At 43.5% G+C, this 22,169-nt stretch overlaps 5 protein-coding genes across 5 annotated transcripts; 2 read left to right on the top strand and 3 right to left on the bottom strand.

Moving 5' to 3' along the window:
• Positions 1 to 70: 70 nt before the first annotated feature.
• Positions 71 to 4,156, top strand: PCOAH_00007430 (Minichromosome mainoenance protein; the record flags this gene model as incomplete). Its single annotated transcript, XM_020057553.1, has 5 exons — positions 71 to 116; positions 239 to 2,930; positions 2,983 to 3,511; positions 3,690 to 3,765; positions 4,089 to 4,156. 5 exons carry the CDS (start codon positions 71 to 73, stop codon positions 4,154 to 4,156), a joined length of 3,411 nt encoding a protein of 1,136 aa, XP_019913315.1.
• A 1,256-nt stretch (positions 4,157 to 5,412) lies between these two features.
• On the top strand, positions 5,413 to 9,786 carry PCOAH_00007420 (Uncharacterized protein; the record flags this gene model as incomplete). Its single annotated transcript, XM_020057552.1, has 1 exon — positions 5,413 to 9,786. One exon carries the CDS (start codon positions 5,413 to 5,415, stop codon positions 9,784 to 9,786), a length of 4,374 nt encoding a protein of 1,457 aa, XP_019913060.1.
• Positions 9,787 to 10,235: 449 nt separating this feature from the next.
• On the bottom strand, positions 10,236 to 10,937 carry PCOAH_00007410 (Heat shock protein; the record flags this gene model as incomplete). Its single annotated transcript, XM_020057551.1, has 1 exon — positions 10,236 to 10,937. One exon carries the CDS (start codon positions 10,935 to 10,937, stop codon positions 10,236 to 10,238), a length of 702 nt encoding a protein of 233 aa, XP_019913153.1.
• A 688-nt stretch (positions 10,938 to 11,625) lies between these two features.
• Positions 11,626 to 16,810, bottom strand: PCOAH_00007400 (Kinesin-related protein; the record flags this gene model as incomplete). Its single annotated transcript, XM_020057550.1, has 3 exons — positions 11,626 to 16,136; positions 16,351 to 16,558; positions 16,691 to 16,810. The coding sequence occupies 3 exons, from the start codon at positions 16,808 to 16,810 to the stop codon at positions 11,626 to 11,628; spliced, it is 4,839 nt and encodes a 1,612-aa protein (XP_019913249.1).
• Positions 16,811 to 18,424: 1,614 nt separating this feature from the next.
• PCOAH_00007390 (Mannosyltransferase) lies at positions 18,425 to 20,970 on the bottom strand (the record flags this gene model as incomplete). Its single annotated transcript, XM_020057549.1, has 7 exons — positions 18,425 to 18,520; positions 18,667 to 18,726; positions 19,121 to 19,180; positions 19,400 to 19,441; positions 19,573 to 19,671; positions 19,926 to 20,043; positions 20,153 to 20,970. The coding sequence occupies 7 exons, from the start codon at positions 20,968 to 20,970 to the stop codon at positions 18,425 to 18,427; spliced, it is 1,293 nt and encodes a 430-aa protein (XP_019913255.1).
• Positions 20,971 to 22,169: the final 1,199 nt, after the last annotated feature.

The raw sequence follows: 22,169 nt of genomic DNA, 5'->3' as shown, positions 1-22,169 counted from the left end.
GAAAGAAGCAAAAAGGAAGAGGGGGAAAAAAAAATAGGGAAAACTGAGCACAACTTCGGACGAGGACGAAATGGATACCCTGGTGCACCTTTACTTTAACCAGTCGGAGCTGAATGGTAAGACAAGGGCGGCGGCCCACCTGTGAATTAGATGCAAACAAACACATGTTTATGTGCTTGAATACACCCCCTAATTGTCCACATATATATATATATATGTATGTATACACCCCTCGCAGAGGAGGTTAAGACGCTGATCCTAAGCTGGGTGAGCTTCTTCAAGAACAACTGGAAGAGCCTCTTCAACGTAGACAAGGAAATCGTCCTGAACTTAGAGTTCTTCCTGGACAACAAAAAATTGATGAGCAGAAATCCCCCTCCGAATAATGAGGTGTATTTGCACGAGCTGAAGAAGAACCCAGAAATCGTTTTGAAGTTCATGAAGTTGGCTTTGCACTTGTTGTTGTGTAAGATGCTGCACATAGGGGAGGTGCTTCCGGAGGAGGTTCCTGTGGGGGGGGACGATCTGTGCAACACAACCGGGCACAGTGCCAATAACATGAAGAAGGATAAGCCCATAGGTGGGGATCACCCCGAAAGAGGCGGTAATTTTAAAAAGCGTGATAACATCGGTATGCGCTCCAGCACCTCCCTACGCAGCTCCTTCATCAACCGAGACGAAATCAGCGACTTCGAAAATGACGACCCGCTAATCAACGAACTCAAGTGTGACCGCTACAAGGAGTCTGAATTCTTCAAGACGTACTTTCTAACAAACAGAATTACCATCTACATATACAACTGGAATAAGCTAAATAAATTTGAGGACCTGAAAAGTGAAAAAGTCAATCAACTGATAAGTCTACGAGGAAGTGTCTTAAGAGTATCCCCCATACAGTTGCTAATTACCAAACTTGACTTTATGTGCGAAAAATGTAAAGGCGTCATCCAGATAGAATTCACAGACGGTAAATATGATACCCCCAAGAAATGTCCAAACGGGGAGTGTGAAAGTTACCATTTTCAGCCAATTAGGGAATCAGCCAAATCGGTAGAATATCAAAAAATTATTTTGAAGGAAAATAAAAAAATGTTAAATAGCATGAATGAGGTGGGAGATTCTAATGTAAAAAATTTAACGGTCACATTGGAAGTGTCTAAATTTTTTATAAACTCTTGTGTCCCAGGGAATTATGTCGAAGTAGTGGGAATCCTCAAGGTCATCTCCTACAATAATAGCTATTTCATTAATGGGAAGAATTCCATATATAATATGTACGTAGATTGCCTTTCCATTTTCCCCCTGTCATCGAAAAAGTACCTGAACAACAGCTCCTTCAACTTTGAAAAAATCAAGGACACAAAGAACAAGCTTTACAATTCTCTGCTTTGGGAATCCTACGTTGATAAAATTGAAAAAAAGATGCTCCTCTACGGTTGTGATGGGAGAGGTGCAAATGTGGATAAGCTGGACGGGGAAAAAGAGGGGGATCCCACGTGTAGAAATAAGCCTTCCTTCATTGGAGACGCCCCAGCTGGAACACACCTCAGAAGCTTATCCCACATTGGGAATAAGGAAGTACCCGCTTCCACTCAATGTTATAGGCCCATAGGGGGGGCAAATTATGACGCCACGAGCGAAATAGACGTTAAGGCTAAAACGAACGTCTCCTTTGACGCCAGTACGGTGAATAACTCCATCGAAATGAATACCTACGAGGAGCTAATTTGTGAAGGTATTGGGGAGATGCTAAGCGAAGATGTAACTACCACTTCGGGGGAGAGCCAAAATGGAACGTCCCGAGTTCATGACTCAGTGGAAAAGGCTACCACTTCCAACGGGGAGAAAAGAAAAAACGGGAAAGACCCCCCTGCGGGAGGGGGCACTAACAGAGGGACCTCCTCAATGTTGCAGGATTGCCAATTGGATGACGACGAACTGTACATGTACGGGGACTACATCGATGAGGAAACCTTGGGGGTTGAACGGAAGAGGAAAAGGGAGAAAGGCGACTACGGCGGTGGGGGGGAGATGGACGAACTTGGCTGGCCATCCGACCCTAACGGGATGAACCAGCCGGGGCAGGCAACCCACCCAGACGACCCAAACAACCCGAACAACCCGAACGGTGAGCACCATTTGAAGAAGACAACGCAGTTCGACGAGAACGTCCTAGAGTTTATAAAAGACATGCACAAATACGGAAAGAACAAGTTCTACCTTCTCGTAGCTTCTCTTTGTCCCCGCATTATAATGAGCAGTTACATAAAAGCAGGAATTCTTTTGAGCCTCCTCGGAGGAAAAACAATATACGATGAGTACAAGCAAATAAAGAGAAGAGGAAATATACACAACCTACTGATAGGAGATCCAGGGTTAGGAAAAAGTAGAATTCTTCAATACGTAAGTAACATTATAGAAAATAGTCTATTCATTTGCAGCACGTCTACCAGTATTAACGGATTAACTGCATGTGCATTTAAGGACCCCACAAACAATGAGTACTCCCTGGAAGGAGGTGCACTAGTTCTATCAGATAAGGGCATATGCTGTATCGATGAGTTGGATAAAATTTCACTAACCGATCAGCAGTCCTTCCTTGAGTGCATGGAAAGTCAGTGCATTAACATAAGCAAAGCTGGGATCGTCTGCAATCTCAAGACAAGGTGTTCCATCATTGCGGCATCCAACCCGAAGGAAGGAAAATACAACTACAACAAAACCGTTTTTGAAAATATAAAAATTCCCTTCCCCTTGTTAAGTCGCTTCGATCTAGTCTTCCTACTAACGGATAAAATGTCGGAGGAGAAAGACTACCAAATTTCTAATTACCTCATTAACTCCACCTATGATGCAAAGGGGAAAAAGGAAAAAAAAAAAAAAAAGAAGAAAGGAACGGGAAGGAAACCCATGGGGGGTACACGAAAAAGGTGTCCACGAAAAAGATGCTAACCATGCGGATCAATCGGGTGATCATAGCAGCGATGGAAGCGACCACAGCGATGACAGTGAACGCAATGATGAGGATATGTTTTCCCTAAAAAATGACCTACTGAACAAGTGTAAACAAATCAATGAACGTAGTTACCTACCGGTGGAGCTCCTCGGGGTCTTCATAAAATACTGCAGGAAATGTATCTTCCCCACCCTGTCTGATCCAGCTAAAAAATACATAAGAAAATTCTACCTGCATTTACGAAGTCTCTCTGCTACAGAAAGTCATATAAGCTCCCCCATCACCATAAGGCAATTGGAATCTTTAATTCGTCTGTGCCAAGCGAGGGCAAGAGGAGACCTTTCCAACGTCGTAACGCTGTACCATGCGAAGGAGGTCGTGGAAATTTACCAGAAAACCATTTTTTACCCTTCCTACTTGAAAACGCTAAATTTTAAAGAAAAACCGACCAGCAAGAAGGTGAAGAAGGGCAAGTCGGTCGCTGCCATTTCGAACGTTTTCAAGGAGGGCATCATTCAGATGGTGAAGAATGGCCAAAATAAAATTTTCAACAAGGTGGGTTCGGAGCGGTGCGGTGCGGTGCGCAGCGAAGTGGAGGGGTCCTCTAGTTGGTCTTTTTTCGGGAGGTCTTATCGTAGCTATCTGTGCCCCGCCTCGCCACTCCTCCTTTCACTCCCCCTAACAATGATAAAGGATTGTGCAATTTTTTTTTTTTTTTTTTTTTTTTTCGCAGGATCTGCGTAACCTAGCCAAGTCGGTCATCCTCTCAGCGGAGTCGTACATCTCGGACGAAGCGATAATTCACTACTGTAGGTTTTTACGGCTGTGTTCGTCATGCTTCTATGATGTGTGTCCTCCCCCCGAGTGTTGCCTCCATACGGTCGTACTTCTGTTAACCTCCGTTTAAGCGAAACGGGTGGGGGGGCCTCTTCATAGTGATGTAGCATGTGTCCAAAAGATGGTGGAATTTTACATGGCAGACGCGTGAACATTGTTGCCAGGGAGGGGGGGAAATTTAGTTCCACTGTTGGGGCGGGAGTAGAACAACGCTTCCCCCGGTTTTAGAGCTCACCACATGGCGACTTCAATTTATGTGCTCATACACATTTACGCTTTTTCCTCCCCTTTGCAGTGAACAACGAGGGGTTTATCTTGTACAAGGGTGGCTACTGGGAGGTGGACCCATTTTACCTGCAGTAACAGCTGCACAGGGAAGCGATCCGCATGGATGTGCTCCTGATCCGCCGTGGGCTGTGGCGAGGAATAAAATGTAAATGCAGCAAGTGAAGGCAGTTCCTGGGACTCTACATTTGGCTGACGTCTTTAATGGCACCGCGGTCAGCGCGATTAGCACTTCCTCCCATTCTTTGTATGGTTCTTCCCAGCTGAATGTTAGTTCCCATTCTAGGCCCTTCCCCCTTCACACACCTTTCTTTTTTTTTGTACATATGTAGGGGCATCTTCATATGGCCCTGTATGCTGATAGCCGATATAGCTGTTGCCTGCTCACGTAGAAGCGCCCCTTTTGAGAACCCGTTTGACAACAAGCCTATTCATTCGTTTCCTTTGCGTTTGTGTTTGCCTCTTTTAAAAACTGTGCCATTCGTGGCTCCTTTTCTTTTTTTTTTTTAAATTTGTTTTGCGCTTCTACCGGACATAGCAACGGTATAAGCGCTCCAAAGGGAATCATAAAAATAGGTAACCATTTTAAGGTAGATGAAGCGAAAGGGGTGGGGAGATCCCCCCTGGAAACAGCGGCAAATTTACGCAAAAGCAATATTGCCGCTTCTGTTCGTGGTTCCGGACTTTTTTCCCATTTTGGCATACCTGCTGCTGTGTCGTTTTCTTTCACAAAAAAAAAAAAAAATTACCTACATAAAGGGTTCGCTAGTCGACACGGAATGACCAACGAATGGGGCACTCCACTTCGTTTGGTAGATATTGCATGAACACAGAAGCGGAAACAGTAAAAAAATGAATGAAGTGAATGGGGCTTTTTTGTTCACTCGTTGCATGAGGTGAACCAGTTTTGTCATGTGGTGGTCTGTCGAGTGTATGCCTACCTGCCCACGCACGTATAACCACATATGCACGCTTTTACATGGTTCTTACATAGCTGCAAACGACTTATTCTTAGTGACCTTCCGCTCCGTTGAAAGGAAAACGTAGTGCCAACTCTTTTTCCGTTATGTTCTCACCCCACCCGTCGTTGGAGTGGTCTTTCGATACATGTAGCCCCACTTCGGCTTTATTTTCCACCCCCCATCCAAGAAGTAACCGCTATGAGGCACAAATGAGAGGACACTTACGCAGTCGTGCCGAGGTATAGCCATGTGGGGGGTCTGCGTCTTCCCCGCACAGGTTCATTTGGGCACAAAAAAAGTTACGTATTCCAGGAGTACGCTCGGATTACGCAGGCCTCTCCGTCCCACTTGTGAACACATCCCAGCTAAAAAATGATACGGCAGAATCCACGTGGCTCATCGGAGAACGTGTTGGAAAACGCCCTCCTGGCAATTAACCAGAGTAGGATTAACTCCGTGCAGAAAAATGTCCCCTTCGAGGAGTCCTACCTGATCAAGAAGAAGAAGCATGATCATCTTTTAGACTTGAAGTTTTGCCACCTCAGGCGGGGGTCAACTGTGGCCGATTCGTCGGTTAGCCCAGTTGGCGGGGTAGTTAGTCGTGGTGGTGAAGATGGAGGTGAAGTTGGCGATGGTGGTAGCCCCCCTTGCCACCTTGGAGGAATTCTACCCAGTTTGAACAAATCGAACGGGCGGGGACACAGCAGCGCGTACTTCATCCTGAGACAGTGGTGCGAAAAGTTTGACATGGGAGACGGTGCTCATCGGGAAGGAAATCTCAAAAGAGGAGACAACCTGAGCGAGCAAAAGGATGAACTGAACGGGGGAGGAGGACCAAGGGATGAACGAACCCACTTCCCAGTCAGTTACGTCGTGATAGGAACACATCGACACGGGAACAGTAGTGCCCCTTGCTCATACGAAGAAATGACGGTGGAAATCCCGAACTATGACGTCGAAGTGGATGGGTTCTATGTCCAGATCCATGTCGACCCAAATGAAGAGGACATATTCATCCTATCAAGCAAAGAAATTATTCTCATAAAAAAAAAAGAAAAAAAAAAAAAAGGACCCATTCGAGGAGAGTACCTACTACACAACAAGCATCTGACCATTCCATCGAAGAGAAAAATTATTAAAGCAGAGTGGTTTCATAAATCAGATCATGTAATATCCCTACTAACGTATGAGCATGTGGAGGCATCTAAATTTTACTCGTTCAAATTTAAGTCCGTAATTCGCCTAATTAATGTAGAGGGGAAAGTCAGGGAGGAAGTAAAAATCGTCATTCCGGATATGGATGTTCTTCGTCGAAAGTTGAGGAATGAAAACGTGGAAGACATAAAGAGGGAGCTGTACAAAATGGAAAAGATCAATTCGTCTGTCCACTTGGGAAACGCCGTGTCGGGGGAGAGTGGCACTGAGCAGATGCAGAGGAGGGGCCTTCAAAACTACCATGGTAATGACGCTCAAGGGGTAGAACCTCCCTCCAATCAGGATAAAGGAAATTGCCAGCAAAGCCAAAATGACGAACAGGCGCATACCAATATGAGCGGATTAGACACGGATGGGGCAGGAAAAACTCCATCTAGCAACCATCCCATAAGTAGCGATTTAGCGGTTGTTTCACCAAAAGGTAGGACAGATCTCTTCTATGACCACCACCTAAGCAAAGAAACGAAACAGCTAGCTAAAAAGAACAAGTACAAAAATCTCGTAGTAGATTACTGCTTTGGTGCCCCCAGTGAAAATATCCCCTGGATAGAAACCTGCCTCTTTGTTCTTTTAAAAGATGGACTCATATTAATATACACCCCGATAATCACGAACGAGTGGTATGTGAGCTACTTCCTAATGCATGAGCTGAACAGGATTCGGCAAAGGGGGGTGGAAAAAGGCAAACCCACCAAAGGGGAACCTTCCGATGGGCAACGTGGTGATGGTGACGACCTGGATGAGGAATTTTCGGAGGATTTCCTCACCCATTATGATCACTTCCGGAGGGTCTCCGTGAGGGAGTACAGGGCAAAGGACGTGTGGGTGAGTTTCAACCGTGGGGAGCATCACGGTGAGGGCGTCACTGCCAATGTTCGTGGTGATCGTCGCGTCGGGACCGCCTTTTCCTACGTTCCCTACGTGATCAACTGTATGAGGAGGTCCTCCTACCTCAGCATTGGCCTGCTCTACTGCAACCACTTGGTGTTCCTAATCATCACGGATAAGTTCGGGTACGTGTCCTTCGTCCTGCTAAACTATTTTATTACGCCCCATATAGTCATACCTACGCCTGGACAGAGCGAAACGGATACTGGAAATACATTCAAAAAGGCGATAAATTTTTTATCCATGAAGAAAAAAAAAGAATCCTTTTTTTTTAGCATATTCCATTTGAAGGATAATGCTATTTTTGAAAATTTGACGTTATCAGAATTGGCCAATTTGGTTAACCGGGATCGATACGATGAGTACTATCGTCGTGTGAAGAGTGGCAGCTACGATATGGCATCCCTCATGGGGAAGATGTCCCAGAGGGATGCAGCCAAGGAGTGCACCAACGTGGAGGAAGCCAACCATCAGGGGGGTGAAAATGACAATGGTGATGGTGGTAATGTTGGCACCTTCCCCCCGGGGGACCCCCCCAATGAGCAACACCAAAGCGGGGTAAACTTGGAGGAGACCAAATTTGACACCATCCAATTAACGACCCCAAAGAAGGAGAAGAAGAAGGCCGTATTCAAAGAAAGGTTCACCAAAAAGGGTGATACTAATGAGAAGAGGAAACATAAGCATTCCCCTAGATCAGCATACACATCCGATATGGACATGACCAAACGGGATGATTTCTTCTCCTGCTATGAAGATGAAAAGGAAATTTTGGAAAAGCAAATAAACGACGAAGTAAATATACAATGTCATCTGCTAAGTGTCCTCCACTTTGACGCATACTACACGGGGATGAGTAACGTGAAAACGATTGTCCTGAATAGCGACAGCTTGCTTTGTTTCAATAACGAGAAGGTTATACATCTGCACTTAGTGTGGGTAAAATTTGTGAACGCAATATTTTACCTCATCCATTTGAAAAACTTCTTGTCGGCCAAGCTGATTCACGAGATGTGCAAAAATGGGCTCTACATGAGCACCACCATTTTTAAGGCGGCCATTAGCTTTTACCAGTTTGATTATTACGCGTATCTGCTGTTGGACCATACGAAGCGCTTGAACCGTGGTACCTTCGGAGGGCTCTTCGGCGGAACGCGTAACACTGCTATCCAGTTGGATTCATCTCCGGATAACTTTGACCGCCTACAGTCCAGCGCCCTCTACGATGTGCAGTACGTTCTTCACCCCGTAGTCGTGCAGGAAAGCAACAACAGAAGCAACAACAGAAGCAACAACAGAAGCAACAACAGAAGCAACAACAGAAGCAACAACAGAAGCAACAGCAATAGAAGCAGCAGTATTTCGCAGGGGAACCGCCCCCCTAGTGAAGTGTACCTCCTCTACACGCACTACATAAATCTGGACAGCCAGAGGAAGGAAAAACTTTTCATGAGCAGGAACATTAGCTTCTTCACCTCTTCACTGTATAAAAATTTGTTCCTCATATATGATTGCTTCAAGGTGAGAATTTTCACCAAGCCGGGAAACCCAAATGCCAATTCACATGGAACAAACAGAACCCATTTGCTAGTAAGGCAGAAAAGAAAATGTAAAGCAGTATGCCAGATCCCTGGACAGGCAAAACTCAGAAATTTTTATATGAACATCGAAGTGATGGATGACAAATCGATCGATTTGAACACGTATGCGGACATGCTTTCTTTTTATGTGAATTCACGCTGCAATGATTATATGAACTCTTTGATAAAAAAGAATTTTATTTTTTACCAAGGGAAGGGGAATCTATGCAACCTATTTCTTAATCGTGATGAGCGTGCAAAAGGGGTGAGCATGTTGAAAAGCGGTGAGCACACAATGGGATCCAGGAAAATGATCACCCATATGTATAGCGACAGCAACTACGTGGGGGAACACACTCCCAACGCTCACAGGACTGAGGAGATCAGTTTTTTAAAACAAGTATTCGTTATCTTACAGAGTAATGACAATGAGGACGGCAAAGACATTCATAAGAGAAATCCAATGTGTGAAGAAAGCGGTGCGGCCGCTTGCAAAAAATACAACTACTGTGTTGGAAGTACCATCGAACAAGTAAACCCAGAGAAACTCATAAACGACATTAAGGTGCACGTCCTTAAGGGAGATTCCAAAAAATACGACAATGTACCCTGCACCATGTTGTTGAAAAAATTAATTAAAGTAAAAAATGACTACATACATGTGAAGGATTATTATTTAAAAAAAAAAAAAATCAACTTAGACTCTCTTCCCACCGATGTAAAAGGGAAAATAAATTTCCTCGAAGATATCGTAAAGGTGTATTACTTCGTCTTGGATTTGAATTCTTACTATGAGAATAAATTTGAGAAAATTAAAAAAAGGATTATCCATTCGTTAGGAGTGGACGTTATACATTTTGTCAAATCCCATGCGTCTATTCAGAATATGAGCAAAGCGCTGATTGAAAGAAACACCACTTTGGTGAAGGACATCCAGCTGTGCTACCAGAAGCACCAACTAATTCGAGACAAGTTCAATTTGCTCAGGAAAAGAATTCTGCTGCACAGTTTGGTGAACAAGGAACGGTTCACAGTGAAATGGGCACCGTTGAACGAGGGGTAATATTGCAATGAGGCACCATGTGGTGTGTTTTACTCTGCAGTAAGAGGGTACCACGGGGAGTGCCTCCCTATCGTTGAACTTTTTTTTTAACCGTGGATTAATCCACCTGCACCGCTTCGTATGCACCTGTACGTGTGCAGCCCTGTGAAACCACCACAACTACAGACTTCTTTCAACATTGTTTGTTTTTTTGTTCAACGTTGCTGTTTGGGGAAGCTCAGTCGAATGAGGGTCCACCCGTGAAAAGAAGAAGGATGGGATGGAAAAAAGTCATCCTCAAAGTGAACATGAAAAAAAAAGGGCACGCACATGGGTGTGTCAAAAGGTGCAGATGTATGTAACACAGGTGCAACTTTTTTTATGTAAGGGGGGGAAAAATGCCTCTCCATAGTGGTTACTCATGTATATGTGTATTCCCTTACGCATGCCCCAGGGCCTACCTCTCGCGATTACGACTGCACCTCAACGACTCTCTTCTGCGGCCGCAACTCGGAGGCCAACATTTTGAGCGTCAGTTCGCCGTCGCGCAACGTGCAGGATATACTTTGCCCGTCAGAAAAAACTGGAGGCATCTGAAACATCTTGCAAAAATAGTACTCACCAACTCTTTCAATTATTTTCGTGTGGTATTCATGTTCCGTTTGTAGTTCCTCCAGTGGTACCTTATACTTGTGGCCGAATATTTTTAGCACCCCATTTTCTAACTCGACTTTTAAATTTTCTTTAGACACCCCTGGTAAGTCCATCATTATAATTACAAAGTTGCTAGTCGAGTAGACCTCTATCCTGGGATTATAATTTATTTTGTTCAATTCTTCCTTCGATGGAGTTACTTCAAAAATATTGTTTGTGTTCCTTGTTAAGGGCATCGTTTCGTAGTACAGCCCTGTGGGCACCTCAAAGGTTTTCATGTACTCACCATGCTGAGTGCTTTGTGATGGCTTGGTGGACACCCTCTCCCAGTTGTATTCACACTCATTATGTGAGCTATACGAACTGGACACTGGGTTACTGTATGAATAGCTGCTATACATGCTTTTTCCCAAGGGTGTGGTTAACACCACGGGGGAGGTGATGCTACTTGTTCGTATGGTCGGGACTCCTGACGATTCGATCACAACTTGGGGGTTTGTGCTGTTCACCGTGACCATTTTTGCGACACGACAGGGAATAAGGGGGATGGAGAAGCGGTAATTGTGTTACGGCTTGTGCAGTGGGTGGAATTCTTGTCCAGACAAGAAGAAAACTTTTAAATGTACCCCTACGAAGTGGAAAGCATACGCAACTACAGAGTGGTCCACGGAGAAGTTTAAAAAATTAGCACAATTACAAAAAAAGACAATGCAAAAAAAAAAAAAAAAATGTACAGAATGTTAAAATAAAAAATAAATGACAAATGGTGAACGCATACAAAATGTTTCTTAAAACCTCTTCGCTGCAGCGAAAAAGACAACTTTGACTTGGCCTCTTTTATAAGTTACAATAGACAGTTGTTGACATTTTGGCTAGCTATCCATTCGTCAATTAGGAAAAAAAAAAAAAAAAAAAATATGCACTTGGTAAAAATGGCTAGTTGCTGCACTTGCACACGAAGTCGCTACCCATTATGCGGTAACTCGCCGGGTGGCGGCGCGGAATGCCCAAAGTCGTCTGAAATGTGTATAGCAAGCTTATTTAAGGAGAGAAAAATGTTCACAAGGAGGACCACTTAGTTGGTCACTTAGTTGGCCATTTAGTGACCCATTTAACGTCCCTCTTTGGAATATATATATATTTTTTTTTTTTCCCTGATGGCGAACCTTTCGTGGGCTCCTGTTGTTCCCCCATGTAGGCGCAATATCACTTGCTTATTTTCTTTTTCTTCTCAATTTCCTGGTTCAGTATGTTGCGCATTTCGTTCGCTTCGCAGTCCGTCGTGGAGCTACCATTTTTGTAGTCCTGAAATTCATTTTCGTCGGAGAGCACCGTTTCGTTATTCTCCTTATCCCTGATGCTGCCCCCTTTGTTTAAGTATTTTAACAGGTTTCTTTTTTTCCCCTTAACAACTTTTTTTTTCTTCTTCCTCTTCTTTTCGACGCTGTTGCTGGGGTATAAGTCGCCCAAAAGTTTCATTTCTTCTAAATCGCTATTTTGTATCTTTTTTTTCCCCATTCTTTTGGCAATGCTATTTTTGTACTTAAGGTTCTCAGACGTACCTGCATCCCCCACGTCGTTGCCCACTTTTTTTTTAACCTTGTTTACACTTTTTTTGTTAATTTCTAGTTGGGCGTTTTTTTCCAGTGGGCTGTCTTTCCCACTTTCACGCAAACGACTTACACCGCGTAGACCGTTTGAAGCGCCTCTATCCCGAGAGGTCCCTTTTCTAACGCCAACTCTCTTGAGGGACAAATTGGTGTCTATCCTGCTAACAGATTTTTTGATGATTTTTTCTGCTGAATATGCGCGATTGACAGTTGCCTCCTTTTTTTGTTGCCTCTTCGGGGGGGCTTTGCCCTTGAGCGCAATTTCCTCAAGCGTGCTTTTTTTCCTCGAGTCCCTTTCGGTATCATTTTGGGTCCCATTTGGATCATCATCATTCGCGTCAACTCTGCGGGGAATCATGCCTCCCTTTTTGCCCCCCTGTTCCGTTCCCTTTTTCATTTTCTTTTCCTTTCCTTTTTCCTTCTCCTTCCGCTTCTTCCTTTTCGCCCCCGAGTCCTTCCTCTTGTCGTGCTGCTCCCCGTCTTCCTCACTCTGCACGTCGCCGATCGAGATGTTTCCATTATTGTAGCTAGCCATAATTTCATTCTTCACCTCGCTGGCGTCGATGTTGGCCTCCTCGAGCATTTTCTCCATCTCTCCTACAATCTTATTGAGCATCTCCTTCTCCCTCATCAGCTTCTTCACCTTCTCCACCTTTTTCTTATTCTCCATATTTAACTTAAATTCTAAGAACCTATTTTGCGACTCCAGATTTTTGATGATGGCTATAGACTCTACCAACTCGGTGTAAATTTTTTTATTCAAATTTCGCATGTCATTTTCGATTACTTCCTTTTCTTGTAGTCTCTTTCTGGAGAGCATTAGTCGTCCATACATGAGAAGGAACTCCTTCTTCAGTTCCTTGGCCGCCTCACTGGTTTGATTATCCTGCTCGCTTAACTCCTGTAGGAGGTCATTATACTTTGGGACCAGATAGAACAGCTTGTTCTCTTCCCGTAGTTCTTTAATTAGCGAATCCTTCTTCTCCATTTGTTTCCTCAAGTTTAGGTGAAATTCCGCCAAGACATTGAAGTCCCTGGTTTTTTCTGCAAGCGCTATGGACAGCTCTTCTAGCTTCTTCATCATCCCTGCAAACTTGAAGTTAGAATCTACATCGCCCGTCTTCAGCAGATCATTTTTGTAATTTTCTGTCGCCTTAATAATTCGATTGAAATGTTTCTCCACTTCTACCTTATCGGTTAATATTTTTTTAATGAAAATATTAATATTTTGAATTCGCTGTGAGAATTTCTCCTTCATTTTTTGGACAGTTTGTCTCATTTTCTGTTGTTCGTATAGTAGGGCCAATATTTTCTGTTCCCATGGGGTAAGCATGCTCAGAATGGAGTCGATGGTTTTGTTGCTCTTTTCATCTTTTACATTCTTTGTTTGGTTCCCTTCCTCATGGTCATCCACCCTACTTGCGATGGTGCTTCCGAGTATGTCTTCCAGCGCCTTCTTCGACACATCATATGGTTTTTCTTCACCCTTCAGTACCTCTTCTACGTTTTTTAACCCTTCCCCATTTGGGTCATCCCTCTGTTGAATTCTCAAAACGAAGGAGAAAAACATTTCGTTTATGAAAACGTGTGATATGGACTCATTGTACTCTGCTTCCTGTTCGTTGTCGTCGAATGGTCCATTTAGCAGATCTTCCTCCCCTTCCACCATTTCTACGGCGTGGCCATTCAGATGATGACGCCTTGCAGCCGAATCGTCCTTGTCTCCACTGATCAACTGCATCGACTTCTTCCCGTCGCATAACTTCAGATTTTCTCTCAAATTCTCCTGCAGCTGTAGCACATTTTCTATGTTCCTTCCTGGTGGTACAGTCCCTGTTAGAATGGTAGACAGACCGACCTTCTGCATGAGCTTCATAATAAATTTGATTTGCTTGTTCAGCTCGACATTCCTGCTGATGATTTTTTTTTTCTTCTTCAGGTCTTCTTCAATTTTTTCCTTCAGGTTGGAAATGATGGAGGTCCTTTTTTCGTTTTCGTCCTGCTCCCTCGGTTGGGCGAAGCTCACGGAGGAGGTCCGTCTCACCAGGTCGGCTCCGCCCTCCCACTTGGTCTCCCTTTCAAGCACGTCATTGCCCTCCAGGTTGGTCTGCTGATTTGAATCGTTTCTGTCATCAGGGTCACTCCCCTCAGAGAGTTCACTTCCCTCGCTCTTGCCATTTTCTTCGCTGCCCCCCCTTTTTACGCCAGCCGCTTTACCAAAGGACCCTCTTTTGAACTTCCCATCGTTGACCGTTTTTTTCTTCCTCAGGTGGTGTGTCCCAACTTTGTTTCCCCTTCCCTTCGGCTTATCTTTCTCCTTCCCCTTACATGAATCAGTCACATCCCTGTTCAGAACATCTGCATTGTTGGCTTTTTTCCCCTTCTTCTTCTTGGTCCTTTTCCCTTTCACAGCTTCTCCCTTGTCTTCTTCATCCACCAGGTTGGAGTATTCCAGGGTGCTTAACTTGCTGAGTTCACCATACACCCTATTAGCGGAAGTGTTCCCCGTGGCGACATCCCCCTTCTCCCTCCTCTTCCTCCTACTCAACTCGTTCTTCTCCAAGCGTTCCAGTTCTTCCAATTCGTTATAATAATTGAGGGAAATCAGATCATCCTTCTGAGATTCATTAGACATAGCGTCTTCACTCATTTCGGAAGAATTAAATTTATATGGAGGTTTATTCTTCAAATAATCCATAGCTTTGGAGATGTTAATGTTTTCCTGATCGTTCTGGTCTTCATACTTATCCAACCCCTCCCACTTGGAGTCATACTCATGCGTATCAAAGGATCTCAGCCATGTGTATTCATTTTTTATGTTGTTATTTATGGTCATAGAATGTTTTAGCGACTTTTCCGTGTTGCCATCCATAGATCTCAACGTTCTGTAGTTACTTGGATGCACATGGAACTCAGACTTTAGGATAAAATTTTGGAACTTCTTCACTTTTTCTTCCAGCTCATGTTTTAGGGCTAATATTTTTTCATCATCTTCTGGATTTCTAGCACTTACATTGTTTTTCTCCCCCCCTATGAGATGGTTGTCTACATTTTTAGTCGTTGCCAGATTCTTCAGCTGATTCTGCAGCTTGGCTATCAACTCCTTTTGCTGCATAATAACTGACTGCTCCGCTGAGAGGTAATTCACTTGGATCTTCTTCTTAATTGTCTTACACTTTAATGCGAAACGGAGGGTAGAAAAGGAGGTGTCGAGATAAAAATGAGACGGATGGACAGCCACAATTACAGAAGCACGACAATTGCCCCCCAAACTTTTACTCAAAATTCTTGTCAATTTGGAATCTCTCCATGGTATGAAAACTAAATCTTCTTGAATTTTTTTTATTTTTTTTTCATCTCCTGCTGCTATTGCTTGGGCTCTTTTAGACAACTTGGAAATGACTTCACTTAAAACGAACAAACTTTTATTAATAGCCTTCCCCTCTTCTATCAGCGTCTTCGCATTTTCTATCCCTTCGGCTGCTCTTCCTGCTCTTTCATTTCCAGCCAAATCTACTATCTTCAGTTCCCCCCTTTTGTTAATGGATGTGCCATCACTTAGCACCTGATTAGACTCCAATATGACCGTAAAAATAGTATGCGATCTGGAAGACGTTTCGTTAAAATTGGTCTGCGAAATGTGTCTTCTCTGTTCAGCCTTCGCAACTAGAAGCATTACTTCATCTATAGATGTTACTGTTTCTTCCTGCACTCCTATCACAACGAAGCCCCTCTTGGGGTCTTCCTTCACATCCAGATTTTCAGTTGCCCCACCTCTGTATCCTTCCTGTAGCAAATCGTTAACCCTCTCCATGTACACTTCCAGGTAAGTTACGCTCATCAGAAATTCTTTCGTGTTGTTATTGGATTCTTCATCCGTATTGGTACTGTCACTATTATCTTCATTTAGGGAAGATGGGTTTTCGATACCGTTGAAGAATTCCGCCAGCGATCTTGGCAGCATACCTGGGTCCGTGGGTACCCCCATCACACTGTGTGTCTTTCCTGACCCCGTCTGCCCGTAAGCCAGGATACACCCGTTTATTCCTTTAAATGTGTCCAGAACTATGTCTCTTGCTAGGTGCTTGTACACCTCCTCATTGCCAACTTAGGGGGGGAAAAAGAAAAGACCAAACAGTTATGTGATAAGCATGGAAAAGTAACCTCATCATGAATTAAAGTGTCACGCAAATCAGAAACGCTGCAAAGACGTGACGTCACTGACGCGTTGGGTAGGGTAATTGGCAAAACGGGCGACACTCACAAATTCGCCCATTAGACACGTTTAGTTGCACACATTCTATGTGTATTTGCTCATTACCGTTTTCGTCGAAGCACCGGTCGAACGCGTAATACCGCTGCAAGACGGCCTTTTGCCCCTCCGACTTTTCCACATTTTTCTTGAATTCCACTTTGTTTCCCTTCTTCTGAACCCTCGCGTTGAGCATCTCGGTTAGGGAGAGCGGCTCGACTACTAGCTGCATGTCTGTTTCGTTCATTTTCCACGCTTTTAGGTGGCCGCTGTTGATCTGAAAGGGGGGGCGAGACAAAAATACAGCCACGTCAATACGGAGCTATGTCACTAAGAAGACATGTTATTACATATCTATATCCCTATGCAACCATACCGCCACTCAGCACGCAACGACGAGAGCACTTACTTCCTTCTCGAATAGGGGCCTTATACGGGTGCACACCCGAATCGCCTCCTCCTTGGAGGAAGCCTCCACCTGCAGCTCGTCCAAGTTCATGTTTTTTTCTTCATTTTTATTCACGTCCATTTTGTGGTAAAAGAGAAAGAAAGACTGAAAAAATAAAAAAGCGGAACAACGGGGTGCTTCAAATGGAGGGGACAAGTTGTCTTTAGTTGGTGCAATTCAGGACCCCCCCTAGGTGCATGATTCCCAATCAGTTGTTTATATTTTCACTCAATATGGAAAAAAAAAAAAAAAAAATCCATAATATTTGGTGCTGTGACCCCTTGGCATTTTTTCCCGTGTGTAATCTTGGAGGAAAATGTGCTGAACTGAGGCCTTCGGGGAAAAGCCTACAAGCGCTACAAGCGTATTTTGAACAAATGAATCAGCTGTCTTCCCTTAGTCGTATGTTGCATATGAAAGTTTACAAATAGGGGAAATGCACAAAATGTGTTTAACGCCACAAAAGTGTTTCTTCTTAATTTTGTCAAAGCAAGGACGTTAAAATTTTACGTCACGCGAATGTAAACAAAAAAAAACTTCTTTCTCGCGAAATAGACTTTACAACAATTTTACATGATAGCGAAGGGACAAGCTTCGGACATGTAACAACTTTGCAGTTCATGTACCGTCATTATGTTTGCTCTTTTTGTTCTTTTTTTATGCTTATTTGGTGAAAAAAAAAAAAAGGAAAAGTGGACTACGTGCGCGAGGGCGTAGCGTTCAAACCTGTTACAAAGACCACGTGAAGATGCGTCTATACTGGTGCATATAAAAAGGGCACATTCACATACGTGCGTATAGGCATAATGTACATGTGTGTATGTGTACACTTGGGGGGCTTCCTGAAAAGTGTAAAAAGGGGAAACTTGCGGAAACGTCTTTTCGTGGGAAATATTTTTACACGAACAGTCACGTGAGAAAAAAAAAAAAAAAAAAAAGAATAATTAAAAGGAATAGTTAAAAGAAACAATTAAAAATAACACTTAAAAAAAAAAAACGGGTATGCAAAAGCCGAAGCAGGGACGGAGGCAAAGCCAAAAAATGCTGTGGGACTTTTCCTTAAACTGTCAAAAATACACATCGCGCGGATAGCGCTGCATGAAAAGAACAATTCTGTTGCGATGTTTCACAATCTGCTTAGAAGAATAATGCGAAATTACATATCCAATTAAACCATTTTAAAGGAAAAAAAGAAAAATAGACAACCTTGCGTCGTTCCCACGTGCATGATATTCACGTAAATTCTTCCCCTTCGTAACAACATCAGAATGTTTGCTACTGTTTGGCAGTAATTTCCTGAGCGTGGAATTTTTTTTTTTTTTTTTTTTTTTAATATTTTGGATAGAAAAAAAAAAAAAATGTTGCATTTTGCCTGAACAGTCAGGTAAAATATGACAAGCCAAATATGTCAAGCGAAAAAAGGTTAGCAAAAAATGTCTAGCAAAGCATGCCAAGCAATGCGCATTTTTGCACCTTCACCTATCTATCACAGGGTGGAAAATATGTTCCAAATTAAGCAAAAAAAAAAAAAAAAAAAAAAGGACAGCGCAGCGCACAAAAATTAAAGCCCAACACTTAAAAAGTTAATTGCAACGAAAGACTACACATTACACGTAACTGCTCAAACGATAAAAAGTAGAAACAAAAAAAAAAAAATTGTCCAACGGTTATGTAAGAATTGCATCAGTCTGTTTATCATACGTCCTTCTTCTGTTCCGTAAAATGAAGGTACATAAAAACCCAACAGATGATCATCTCAGAAATAAGGAACAAAATAGAGGAGTAGAACAACTGCGAGTGTTGGAAAGAGGGAGAGGAGGTATCAAAATGGATGTATGGATTGGTGGGGAGCCTATCCTAGAAACGCATTTAGCACTCGTTCCTCCGTTGCTAACATTTGTGTAGCTCCCAACTATGTGAGGGACTTCATATTGTACCTGCAAAAAGGTGTTATATCCTTTAAATTCAAGGTAATACGCCCACAAGAGCCAGTTTGCCTGCGCGTCGATAAAAAAAGGGAGTAGTTTGTGTTGGTGACCTGTGTGCAGTGGAAACATGAGCACGCACGAACATGTTTGTTCGATTAGTTGTTTATTTGTCTTCTTGAGGAAGAGGAAAATTAAAAGAGCGCTTGGTCATGTTGGCGTGAGAATTGGTGACACGAGATCGCACGCCCCAAGAATATCTCAACCCATTTTTCGCTTTTGCAAACCTTGGCTAAAATGAATAAGAGCACTGCTCCCGCAATAAGGGCCAAGTTTTTCTGTTAAACGTTGCAAAGGGATATATGTACAAGCGTTTGAGGATGAGGGAGATGAGGAGGACTCACATGCAGACATTTGCGAGTTGCCACACGTAGATGCACATATCGATAATCTCTGCTGTTTTTACCCTGTTTAACGTTATGGAGTGCAGGACAACAGGAATGAAGGGGAGGCACCAAATGAAGTACTGAAAAGAAAACGGGGGTGGCGGGAGAAAAATGTATTATCGAAAGGTGCACCTATTGAAAGAGGTTAATACATGCAAAAGTAGCATCTGTACGAAACAATCTACGTTGGTGCGGTGCGTCTCTCCTTATGTATGGGACTGCGATACGACTGAGCGTTGCTTTCACAGCTAAGCGCATTTGCCAACACGACTCATGGCCATATTCCCCTCTGTTCTTACCTGCGAGGTGCACACTTTGTTCATGGCAATGAAGGCGAGGGTCTATGACGGAAGGAAAGAAAAAAAATATAAATAACAGAACAAAGCAGGGCATAACAGGATAAACAAATGCCCTTTCGTGCATCTACATACGCGCCATATGAAGGCGCCTCCCCCTATGGTAATATATTTACCTGCAGGAACATGGATAATTCCAAATTGGCCCGCGCGTACTTAAAGCCGAACAAAGCCACTAAGACGGCTTGGGGAACAAATGTTATCAGAGGGATGATCTGCACGGGGGGCGAATTGGGGCACGTTGCGGCATGTGGGTGTAAGGAAAAGCAGTTTCCTTCCTGCGCATGTGTGAGTGTGCATTTTCACGGTCGCCGGAGGGAAGGTAGCCTCTTAAGAAGCAGCCACAATTAGCAAAACAAGGCCGTTTTCTCTCATCGTAACTGTAGCTGTGCTGTCTGGTTGCCACCCTCCATTTGTTAAGGCTGGCAGGGCAAGGCAAAAGCGGGAGAGCCCCTTGACACTGCGTTACCTTGGAGTTCCCCTCAATGCTCAGGTACATAAGATAAAAGAAGAGGGAAAAGTTGTGTCTGTGGTCCCGACGCACGAGGTGGTATATGAAGGACTCGTGCAGAAACGCGTATCCGTACCTGCCATGGGGGAAAAAAAGAATATACCCATATGCGAGCAGGTTATCTGTAAGTGGGTCTACCCGTGCGAACATTCGTGCATTAATCTTCACGGGGGGTAATTTCTCACATTCGATAGAAGACCCCATTTAGCAGCATAAAGGTGCCAAAACTGCACAGGGAAAACACGAGCTGGTCCCGATTTAGCTTAAGCAGTCCAGAAAAAAGTCGGCCGATTGAGCGTAAAGTGCGGCTAATCGGATTCACAGAAAGGTTCTGTTTTTTATCCCCTTGGAAAAAATTCTCCTTGGCCAAATAGTTTTTGTTCAGATAAAGCATCAGAGGGAGGGCATAGATAATTGGGTATATTTTAAAATTAACAGCTAGCCCATAAAAAATAGCAGCGAGGTAAATTTTCTTTTGATAAATGCAAAGGAGAGTTAACAAAACGAACAAGCAGGGGATGCAGTCGGCATTGCCCCTAATGGATATGATGATCACCATGGGATTTAGGATCCACAAGGAAACATAAAAAATGTAATTCTTGCATGCGGGGTATTTAATTCTTAAAATTCTAATCAAGACAATGGCGATGAGAAAATCGAATGATGAGAATAGGATTTTGCCGAAGGAAAAATGAAAAAGAAAATTGGGCACCATCAAGTAAGCCAAAAGGGGTGTATATCTATAGGTGTATCGTTTATAAGGAGATTCATTCCGGAGGACATATTTGGCAGCATCTGAGTAGACATAGTAATCGACGTCTGTAAACTTTACATCGAAATGGTTGTCATGCCACAGGCTGTAGTAGTAAATAATTACACGAACTATGATCCCTAGGAGGAGAAGTAATTTTGTCAAACTTTTGACATGGGTAGGATCCATGTTGGCACTTCTGTTCCTATGTTCCGTTTGAGACTCTTTTCCTGATATTATAGTGGCTGCCATTTTGGGGGCCACGTTGTGTCTACCCCGCGGTCCATGCCGTTTGGGGGGTCACCGACGGGACATAGGTGATATTGATTGTGGCACCACCGCTACACTGAGGGCGCATACACCCTCATGGGTGCTTCCTAGTGGGGGGGAATAATTAATTGTAAATAATTTCCGGGGCAACTTTCCCATTTCTTCTCATTGGCGCACTTCCCCGATTCGTGCATGGAAGATGGACTCCTACGCGGGGTTAAGAAGCGGGAGTGAATTTGTCAGAAAGAGCACAACCATTGCGGTTGTTCAGTCGAATGGGAAACGTCCACCAAGTGTGGAGGATTAACTATTGTGCGTGAAAAAGAAAACTCCGTTGTGCGACTTTTCCCTCGATTCACAAAAATTTTGCGCATTGACATGTAGTGGAATTTTTTTTTTTTTTCTGCACCCTCGCGACTTTTTTCGCTTTGTTCGTATTTTCCCGTTAGGATTCTGTGTATGCCCTTTTGGGAGTCGATTTTAACGGGCACATTTTCGATGGTCACGATTGTGTTATCGGCACATGGTTACATTTTCGCAAGAAGTGACGTGAGGAATGCATGCACAGGATTACGAGGATTGGGGGTGGAAAAAATACCCGTATCGTTTTTCCCTCCCATAAAATAAAAATAGCTAATAAAATTACGCGGAGGAATTTCCTTCTACCATGGTTGGAAAATTTTATTTTTTTTTTTTGCCTCCTTTTGCTGACTGCCCAGTAATGATTGTGGCGAGTATTTTTGCTTTAAAAGAGGCAACGGTACGGATGGGGCTTCATCCTATTAGGGTTAATTTCCTTCCCTTTACTCATTCATATCCGTGTTGCTTTTTTTAAAGAGCATTTGCTGATTCAAAGAAAGCATTCTTTCCGTTTTCGCGCATGTCAATATAGTTAAATATATATATTTTTTTCCTTACCTATTTCGAACGAGCGACGTACGATTTTGTTTTCCCCATTTATTTGCAGCTCAGCGAGATGAGCGTTTACAGTAGGGCAAGCAGCCTATCCTGCATTCCCCTTGGAAATTTCCTACCTTTGTATGTTTCCCCCTCGCGCTGGCATATAAAGCGGGGTTATCACTATGGTCCTTTCTTGACACGAGGACCTAACCCGCAGTGACAAAGATGGCTACACTAAAGTGAAAAAAGTGGAAGGTGCCACGTCCAGGAGGGGGAAGAAC

This window comes from Plasmodium coatneyi, chromosome 4 (genome assembly GCF_001680005.1).
Source record: "Plasmodium coatneyi strain Hackeri chromosome 4, complete sequence".
In the NCBI taxonomy this organism is placed as follows: Eukaryota; Apicomplexa; class Aconoidasida; order Haemosporida; family Plasmodiidae; genus Plasmodium; species Plasmodium coatneyi.
Note: the sequence above shows the minus strand (reverse complement) of the source record. Positions and strands in the feature narration are given on the sequence as shown.